At 42.3% G+C, this 9,934-nt stretch overlaps 1 protein-coding gene across 10 annotated transcripts in view; it reads left to right on the top strand.

The window, feature by feature from the left end:
- Window positions 1–9,934, top strand: part of CELF1 (CUGBP Elav-like family member 1) — a 74,894-nt gene that overhangs the window by 46,870 nt on the left and 18,090 nt on the right. For 4 of the 10 annotated variants that reach the window (XM_082270112.1, XM_082270111.1, XM_082270108.1 and 1 more), the window contains 3 exons: window positions 4,200–4,302; window positions 4,506–4,634; window positions 9,610–9,720. In XM_082270112.1, coding sequence (XP_082126238.1) covers window positions 4,200–4,302; window positions 4,506–4,634; window positions 9,610–9,720 — 343 coding nt within the window. The remainder of the gene's footprint in view (window positions 1–4,199; window positions 4,303–4,505; window positions 4,635–9,609; window positions 9,721–9,934) is intronic. The other 6 variants (XM_082270104.1, XM_082270107.1, XM_082270109.1 and 3 more) reach the window with 3 other exon arrangements.

Genomic DNA, 9,934 nt, shown 5'->3' with positions numbered 1-9,934 from the left:
AAAGGAGAGGCCTTAAATAGATTTAAAAAAAAAAAAGTAGACCGCTAATTATGGCACCAGTATGTTACCTAAGATGAGGTATCTGCAATCGAAGGAAAAATCTTTTCGTCACAAGCCTATGTCAGACTTGTTATCTTTTATCAGAACATGGTGATTAATGTAGTAAAAAAAAAAAAAAAATCATAAAGCTGTTGTTTTTTTTTTTTTTTTTTTTTTTTTTTTTTTTTAGTCCCTTCAGCTGATTCCATCTGTTTGACTTAAACCCATTAGCTCCAAGGCAGCCCTCTTACTCAGTAATGCTGAGAAAATTGAGACAAAAGCAGTGTAACTAGATGGGCCCTGCTTTAGGTCTCCCCATACAGTATTCCACCCTCTTTCTGTTGCAGTTCTTTAATCAGAGCATTTCAGCCTAATTAATCAACTGCATGAGAAACTAATGAGCCGCACTACAAGTGCTAGTTAAAACCTAACTTACACAAAGTCAAAGCTCTCCCTATCTAGGCATCTTCCTCTGACATGCTTTACTCTGCAATAGAGCATCGTTTTCCAGTCAGTAATAACCTTTTTACTTGTGAATTTGGCTATTGGTGCACCCTATTTATTTCTTAAGTGATGAATGATGAACCAGTGCTTCGTTCAGTTAGGTTACGCATTTTGAGTCAGACTACATCCTCCATAAGAAAGGTATTTGGCTTGATAACCATCTCCTTAAAGCTGGCCATAGATTACTACTTTTTTTTTTTTTTTTCGCTCAGCCAGTGGGCTCATCAAAATAAACTGAATGAATTCTCCCATCCACATAAGCAAGGTGGATAGAGGAATCCTCCCAGCTGCACTATTGTACTCCAACAGTGGGACGACTTTGCTGTGAGAGTATACTGATCCGTCCTGCAGCTGATTGGCTGCAGGCACCGATTTGAGCAAAAATTTACCAGTATCATTTAAGAGAAGTCAGTCATTAGATCAACTCCTCTTTAAACGTGAACGGTCATAGGTAGATCAAAGTTCATCTGATTCTAGCTGAATCAACCAAATTTCCATCCCATCTTAGGTGCTGCAACCTTTCTATTGTATGAGATATGAAACCTCCCCCTATAACACCTAAATACAGTATGGGCTTTCTAAGTTGCACTGACATTTTATTTGGTTGCTTTTCTTTAGTGGATTAAGTTCTGCAGCAACCACCAATGAAGTATATATGGTGGTTGAACCCATTAAATTGCAACCCAGTTAAATATGTTGACATTTTCGGGGGAACAAATTTACACCTGGTTTCTAAGTTTTAATTTTTACCGCTTGACTTTGGCCATTTCTATGTGTTCAGTTCATTTGTGAAGGTGTCCATAAGACGTAAGTGGTATTATTCACTAAACAATACAAAGGGCAGAATACACTAACATAAAACCAATCAGAATTCACTTGTCTTAAAGTCTTCAATGCAGTGCATGGTGTTTTCTGATTGGTTGCTTTGTACAGTACACTGTTAGTACTTTGCTCGATGTTCTGAATTATTGAGTGAGCTCAAAGGGGTGAATTATGAAAGCTGGAGCAAAGATGAGGCTAGGCTGTTACCCACATAATCTGTGGATTTTCTGTTTATTCCCCATTTCCTTTCTGATTTTGGAAAATCACTTAAGCCACCAGATTCAGAGTTGAAAAATATTTGGCTTGAGGGAAGATTGACATCACTAGAGCCTCTCGAATCATCCATTTGTCTGGCATGTAAAATCACCTATGAGGCCAGTTGACCCTTTTGGCACAGAAAGTTCTTGCTCAGAATATTATGGTGATTTCTGAATGAGTTTTGTTGCCTGGAAAAGATTGAGTGCCGGTTCACACATGTGCGGCTGCGGCGATCGCATGTAATGTCGGAGCGCACTGCTCCTTCATTACATGCGATCGGCTGTGCGGTGCGAGTTTAGCCATACACTTTGTATGGCTAAATTCGCACCGCATCCGCAGCAAAGACGCACAGGACCCTTTTTTGCAGCCGCATCAGGATCGGATCGCACAGCGGTTCACACTTGTGCGATCCGATACTGTGCGATCTGCAAGATCGCACTGCGATATGCGATCAAACTGGGGGTGTCGTTAAGATTACATTGACACCCCCAGCGTATCGCATATGGCAGTGTGAACTGCCGGGGGTGCGTTTGCGATGCGGGAACAGGCTGCGAATTCGCAGCCCTCCCGCATCGCATAAGTGTGAACCGAGCCTGAGGCGCTGCAAGAGCTTAAAATGACCAATGCAATTCCTCTTGCTTTCCCTTCTAACAGTATATGTGCATGGAGGCTAACGCAACTTCATCGTTCCCTCACATGTCACAACTCTTTAGTAAACCCCTGTACTATTGTGAAGGTAATCCTCAACTGGTTTTCTGTGTGTTAAATCTGCCTGAATACAATGACATCCTTTCTTTTTTTAAAGATTTGCTGAATCTATTCTTTGTATTAGTGTAGGTCAGCCAGTAGAAAAAAAAACAATTCCAGCCAATAGGGGAAAAGAAGGATGTAGGCATGAAAATTAAAGTAGGTAAAGTTTGAATATTACAGTTTTCACAGTTGCTATCTAAACTGTTAGGTGGGATAGCAAGAGGATAAGCATGAGTCCCTTTTAAGCAGCCTCATGTCCTTTCACATGGGTATCATCTGTTCAGTCACGTTTTTGCCAAGAAAAAGCAGGTTTCGTTTACATCAGATTGTACATCCGCCTTCAGTTCAGTTTAAAGTGGTTCTAAAGGCTCAAGGTTTCTACCTTAATGCATTCTATGCATGAAATTAAACTTTATCTGTGCAGCATCACCACGCCCCCAATACTTAGCTCAACCTTTCTCCAGCGCTGTGCACAGGAGCCTTGGGTTTGCTGGGTCTCTCTCTCCTCGGCTAAGACAACAGCAGGAGCCATTTGCCAGTGAGCCTATGAGGAGAGAAAGGGGGGTGGGGCCGGGCCACTGCTCTGTGTGTAAATGAACACATAGCAGCGGCTCAGGAGTGCACTCTGCAGGAGAGAGGTGCCAGGAGCAATTGCAGGGAACCCGAGAAGAGGAGGAGCGGGCTGCTCATCCCAAAACCACTACACAGAGCGGGTATGACTTGTTGTTTAAAAATATATATATATATATATATATATATATATATATATATATATATATATATATATATATATATATATATATATTGCCTTTATTATAACTTTAAAGTGGTTGTAAACCCCAGGTATGAAATCTTAACAAAGCACATATTTCAGTAGTGTTTATGTGCCTCTTTCCAAAGTTCTAAGTGTCATTTTCTCTCTGCTATCTGCAAGAGGCAAAAAGGCGACGGGAGGGAGCTCCAGCACACAGCCTGTGGTTGACATCCTCAGCTCAGCTCTGTTCCTATGTGAAGGGGGGGGGGGTGTCCCTTCCATCCAATCAGCTCTCAGAGCTCTTGTACTTTGTGTACCTGCAGCTCCCTGCCCTTTGCTTTGGGAGTCTATGAAAAATCCTTTTCATCCCTGGGTTTTACAAGGATGTACAGGACAAACAGCAGCAAATATACAGGTACAACTTATGTAAGAGGATTTATTTCATCTCGGTGTATCACCTGAGGCCAGTCACTTCATTGACTATAGGTAATGGTTTGAAACCATTATAACTTCATCAGTTTTGAGTTTAGTTTACATCAATCTGTTTTCATTTTTGCATCCGTTTTTTTTTTTTTTTTTGCAGAAATCAATCATAGGTGACAAAAGTATTATCAAAAAATGTTTCTTGCCTAAAAACAGAGATACTGGATAAGTCTGAAAAACTGAGAGATGGATCTAGACTGAGCGCCTAGGTGAAAGGGCCTCTAGGTGTTTTATACAGCTTGCAAATAGCTGATTTGCAGATGTTAAATTAGTATATCACGCTCAATTTGAAAAAGCCCTTTTCTCTGTACCAGTTTTCATAAATCATCTCTATAGAGGTGTTTTTTCTCCCTCCCCCCCCATGCACGGTGTGGTGGATCAGTGTTTCCTAACACTATTTTTGCTGTGATGTAACAAACTTTTTTTTTTTTTTTTGCGGATTTCATTCGAATATAACTTGCCCCTACCCCTTCCCACTCACAACTATTGTTCTTGTACACCCTGTGGATATCTGTGGTGTGTAGACTTTATCCCCAGACCGGACTGAGCCCTCACTCTCCTTCTTGTTTTGTTTTGGTGTAATGTCTAGCTTTATTTGCAGCTCCTCCAGCAGACAGCCACGTCCAGCAACCTCAACTCCCTGAGTGGCCTCCATCCCATGGGAGGTGAGTACTCCACCGAGACAACATCAGGTGTGTGCTTTTTTATTTTAATATTCTTTCACTATCCTTTTCTTCTCCTTTTATATGTTAAGGATTTCTCCCCCTTCATTTTACCTTACAATCAACATGTGCCGTCTCCTTTTCTTTCCAAATCTAAAATAAAAATACAAAACCAATTTAGCGTAATGGCTAATGTGCATGTGGCGTTCTCTTGCCTGTGTTGCGTGTTTCAGGACTCAGTGCCATGCAGATACAGAACTTGGCAGCTTTAGCAGCAGCTGCCAGCGTTGCACAGAACCCAGCCAGTGTGGGCTCAGCACTCACTACTTCCAGCAGTCCTCTCAGCGTCCTGACAAGTTCTGGTGAGCCGCACATGTTTTTTGTTCTCTTGTGTTGCAGATTAGACATTCCTTTAAAGCTACTATTTTGGAGTTGACATTTCTTGCAGGCCAAAATTAACGCCTAATGGATTTTAAAATATAATTTCAAAAACTATATAAAAGATGGTTATGGGGTTGCTAGAATCTGTGTTTGAAAGTGCGAAGATTGTAGAATAGAATATATGAAAAATGTATACCATAGTCAAACTGCATCTTGTCAGTAAAAATTAACATGAGATTAAAACAATGATAATCCAAAGAATCCACTAAAATTGAAAGTATAATTCTTATGAATTAGGGTAGTGGTTGAAACAATGGTGAGACAGACTCTGGGTGATTTTTGGGACTGTACGAATGATACTGAGTGGGTGGATAATAGATAACACAAAATGCTATAAAGGAGAAATCTACTGGATAACTATACATTGAGGGGAAAAAACTTGGTCAAAGCCATCTAAATATTGTACAACTGTAAATGGTAGCTATCCACCCCAAATGTTTTGCTTCTGATTTTGTCAAACAACTCAGTGATTTTTTTTCTTTTATTCATTGACGGACACAGCTCTTCTATTTTTGAACTTGGGGCTTTATAGAGCCACTTACAGAAGTAGGACGCTAGGCAGAAAAAAAAACACATCACCACCTATGGGCAGTGCTAGATGGTATTAAACCCCCTCTGCTATAGGCAAACCTGTTATGCACATTAACACTGTTCATAAAAGGTTATCATTCTGCACTAAACCACAAAGTGGAGATCAAGATTGCACACTCTGCGGGACTTCGGATGGGTCCTGAATCTTAAAAAGTCAGCCTTGACCCCCAACCAGGAGTCTGGAGTGTCTGGGTCTGGTCCTCAACTGAGCACAGGTCAAGGTATTCCTTCCAATGGACAAGCATTGGAAACTTTCGACTATGGTTAGCTGCTCCTGTCCTGCAGATGTTCCTTTGTGGTCTTGAATGCAGGTCCTGGGTGTTATGATGTCTACCTTCAAGGCGGTCCTAAACACGCAGTTCCGATCAAAGATTCTACACCGCGAAATCTTGACAAAGTGGGACAAATCTCCTCCCTCCCTGGACATCCAGATTTGCTTGGGTCAATTGACCAGGGTCTCTGTCATTTGGTGGCTTCGGTCTCCTTCCCTATAGGCCGGGAAGTCCTCTCATACCATCCACTGGATGGTAGTCAGGAGGGGGTACCAGCTTGCCTGGCTTGGAAAGGAGGTCCTCAGGTCAAGGTCGGTTCATGGTCATTAGTTGCCAGAAGAAGCTCGACTGCCCACCAGTGTCCTGAAGCTCCAAGTGACCAAGCTGTGTCTGAATCAATGGATGGACCTTCCCTGAGGATATCTGGTCAGGATCCTAGCTAGCAACAGCACCGTGGTGGCCTACATCACCACAAAGGCAGGACGAAGAATTTGGCAGCAGCCCTGGAGGTTTCACACATTTTTTTGTGGACAGAACTTCATGTACCAGCTCTCTCCACTATGTACATTCTTGGTGCTGAGAATTGGCAGACGTTCTACCTCAGTTGTCAGACACTGGATCAGGGATAGTTGTTCCTACACCCAGATGTGTTCCTTTTTTTTTTTTTCTATTCTGGGGGACCCAGGACATGGGTCTTCTGGTGTCTTTCCTCAACAGGAAGGTGTTGAGGGTTTGTGCCCCCCCCCCCCCCCCCCCCCTGGCAGATAACCACAGAGACGCTGGTGGCACTGTGGGACCAGTAGGCATTGTAGGGATTTTCACCTAAATGAGGACATTGTCTTGCATTCCATGTCCACTCAACCTTCACACCCTAAGCAGGTATGTACTGCACCCCTTAAATGTGGTCCGAGCAGTTCACGTTTACTTGTCTGCTACAGCCTCTTTCCGGAGGTTGGATTCTCTTTGTGCTTATTGACGGCCCAAGGAAAGGCCTGGTGGCCTCCTCAACCACACTTTCCCGGTGGATTCAGCAGACGATTGTTTAGGAGTATGCCATTAAGGGTCAGGTTCCGCTCTTCCCTGCCATTGCACACTCCACTTGGGCGATTAGTGCCTCCTGGGAGTTCCGACATCAGGTGCTTGTGTCTCAGGTTTGCAAGGTAGTTGTCTGTGCACACCTTTTGCAAATTCTACAAAGTTGATGTGTTTGCATCTTTGGATGCTTGTTTTGGCCGCAGGGTCTTACAGGCTGCTCTATAAAGTCCCTTTGCCCTCCTTGGACAACCTTGCCTGGTTGCTCCAGTTTTTTATTTATTTTTTTTGCCCGCCCCTCCACTGCTTTGGGACTTTTCTGTGATCAAGAATAGAAGGTTGTGCCTGTCAATGAGCGTTAAAGAAAACAAGATTTTTTTTTATTACCGTAAAATCCCTCTCTGAGTTCATTGATAGACACAGCACCCCACCCCTCTGAGGTTTTTTTTTTTTTAATTGGTTTGGGACTAACGGGCTTGCCTATAATGCAGAGGGGGTTTTATACCAGCTAGGACTGCCCATAGGCAGTGCTATGTTCTTTTCTGCCTAGTGTCCTACTGTAGGCGGCACTATAAAACCCTATGGTGAAGAATAGAAGAGCTGTGTCCATCAATGAACTCAGAGGGATTTTACAGTGAGTTACAAACTTTCATTTTATTTAGCTGGGTGAAAAAACACGCTATAAATGAAGCTACTAACATTGTATGAGATGAATCATTTTTCTATATTCATATGCAACTTGATGTCGTTACAAGTGGTGTCATTAGGATGCAGTGGTTGAGGGCTTGTTAGTATTCTTAGAATGGAACTTTCTTTGATCATTGAGACAAGTGAATGATCATTTCTATTGGTGCAAGCACCTAACAGCAGTTCTGTGTCTTTATCTATGCTCTCCTTTAAAAAAAAAAAAAATATTTTGCATGCTTTTAATTTAATATTGGTATGTTTCTTAGCTGCACCTATTTGGTCTGGTCACTTGATGAGGGCTTCAGTGTTTTTAAAGTTATGTAAAATGTCACAAAGCTATGTGGAGTCCATTGCAATAGAGTTGAGAACAAAGATTTCCCTAAGAGACAAAAGAAAATTTAATTGGGGTCTATAAATTGGCAAAATCCAATTTTTGGATGGAATATAACTTTAAAGATATTGCTAGAAAAGTCTTGCAAGGATGGCCGGTCTGTGTGAGCTACATTTCCCCCCTAAAAGGCAATGAATTGCATACTAGCACATTATGTAAAACTTTAAAACAAAGCCCTCCAGCTGCACACTTCCTCCTGGATTTGAGGGCTACAGCCGCCTGAATAGCCGAGTCTCGATGGCGCCTGTTTGGGTTTCACTGTTTATGGCACGGGAATGCCGAGCTCTTAGCACGCATGCTCGGGTGACGTCCCAGGCGATGCACAAGTAAATATCGCCTAAATGGTGCACGTTTAGGAGGTATTTACAGTACCTACAGCTAAGCCTTATGTCAGGCTTACCTGTAGGTAAAACCTAAATATGCAGCCTTTACTACCATTTTAAGCTGCCCAGAATAGAAATGACTGGAATATCATAGCTATGAGCAACAGGAAGTGTTATTTCCTTTGTTCCAACTAAGCTGGCCTATTTTTTTTTTCACTTTACCTCTAGTTTTCTTTGTGGGATTGAACTTTTTATGAAATGGTATAAAAAAACAAATGCCGAAGGAAGTGCCTACCTACCCCTAAAACTCCTTTTGGGGCTCTGGTTTAAGGTGAAATCATTTTTAGTGGTTCAGCTTCCCATTGCATGTTTTATGGTGGCAAAGCATACAAAGAATATAACTTTTTCAGAGCCTTCAGCTGCCTTAAGTGGAAGAGATGATCGGCGTGAATACCGGTGTAGCATGAAGATAACCCCTATGCCAGTGTCAGAGCGTGGATCATCCAACTGTAACAGCTTGTAATTGCCGGGCGCTCACTGACACACACAGTCCCGCCTCCTAGCCCGGCTTCTTTGATAGACGTCACACGTCCTGGTTGGCCAGGTGTTCTGTCCATCAAAGAAGCCAGGCTAGGAGGCGGGACTGTGTGTGTCAGCGAGCGCCCGGCAATTACAAGCTGTTACAGTTGGATGATCCGCGCTCTGACATTATTCAGTCCGCCGGCTTTCCTCTCCTCTCGCTCCCGGAGCTCACCCTACATAATTTTCCACTCGCAAAATGCGAGCAGGCGAGTGGATAATTTGAGGGCTGCCCTAATGCATAGAAGGCATTAGGGTGAAAAACCTTGAGACTTTATAGTCACTTTACAGCTATTAAATACATTCAGAATGCAATAAAACATAAGGTGTGCAAAGTCTTACTGTACTTTTTTTCTTAAAGCAGCCACAGCCTGAGTAGAAACGCCAGTGCTCTGCCAGCTTGTTTTACTAAGGGACCTTGCTCTTTGTATGCAAGCAGTGAACTATTTTCAACGTTTTGACTGGCCCGCTGTCCAATGAACACACTACAAATAGACACATCAGGACCCAGACGTATAGAGGAATGCACTATAAGCATTTTAGCCACTATTGCGTTTTACGGTGCTTTTAATTTACCACTGGGTGCCTGCTTGCAGTACAGTTGACCAGATCAGTGCTCTTTCACTAGTGTACTGTATGTAATCACCAGGCTAAGAGGGGGGAAGAGGTGTAAGTTGTATTGTTCATCTCGAATATACAAAGGTGAAGGCATCTATCTCACTATGCGGTTTTGCAGGCATGTAATGAATCACCTAGATGGCTGAACAGCACTGGAGATAACCTTTAATGTACTCTTTTCTTTTCCAAACTGCAATGGTATTATAGCTTGTCTTGTTTTCTGTGGTTTTTGTACAGGAAAATCGTTGCATTATTTTAGCCTAAGTAGTCATGGTCAAATAGAACGGTAAAATTCCCAATAATTTTTAGGTTAGTGGTGTTTGGTATCCTTTGAAAATTGTTTTTTCTTGAGTACTGCTCATGTTGTTTTTCTTTATCCTCCTCCCCCAATTCATTCACTCAGGGTCATCCCCCAGTTCAAATAACAGCTCGTCAATGAACCCCATGGCTTCTCTTGGAGCCTTACAGACTCTGGCAGGTGCAACTGCTGGCCTAAATGTTGGTTCTTTAGCAGGTAAGTTTATTGTGTGAAGCAGTAAACTTTTAAACACCAGTCAAAACGAGCTTTATACTAAAAAGTGATATTTCACCTTTGAATTTTCACTGTTGACTATTCAAGTCATGAGCAAGAAAATAATCCTGTTTTTCATTTCATGGCTTTTTTTTGGAGGGGGAGGGGGATGTATTCTTTGCAATGTGAATTTTCATTTTCTTTCAACTTGTTCAAC

This window comes from Pelophylax lessonae (genome assembly GCF_965119305.1).
Source record: "Pelophylax lessonae genome assembly, chromosome: 10".
Lineage (NCBI taxonomy): Eukaryota > Metazoa > Chordata > Amphibia > Anura > Ranidae > Pelophylax > Pelophylax lessonae.
The sequence above is the reverse complement of the archived record's forward strand: the minus strand, read 5'-3'. Positions and strand labels throughout refer to the sequence as shown.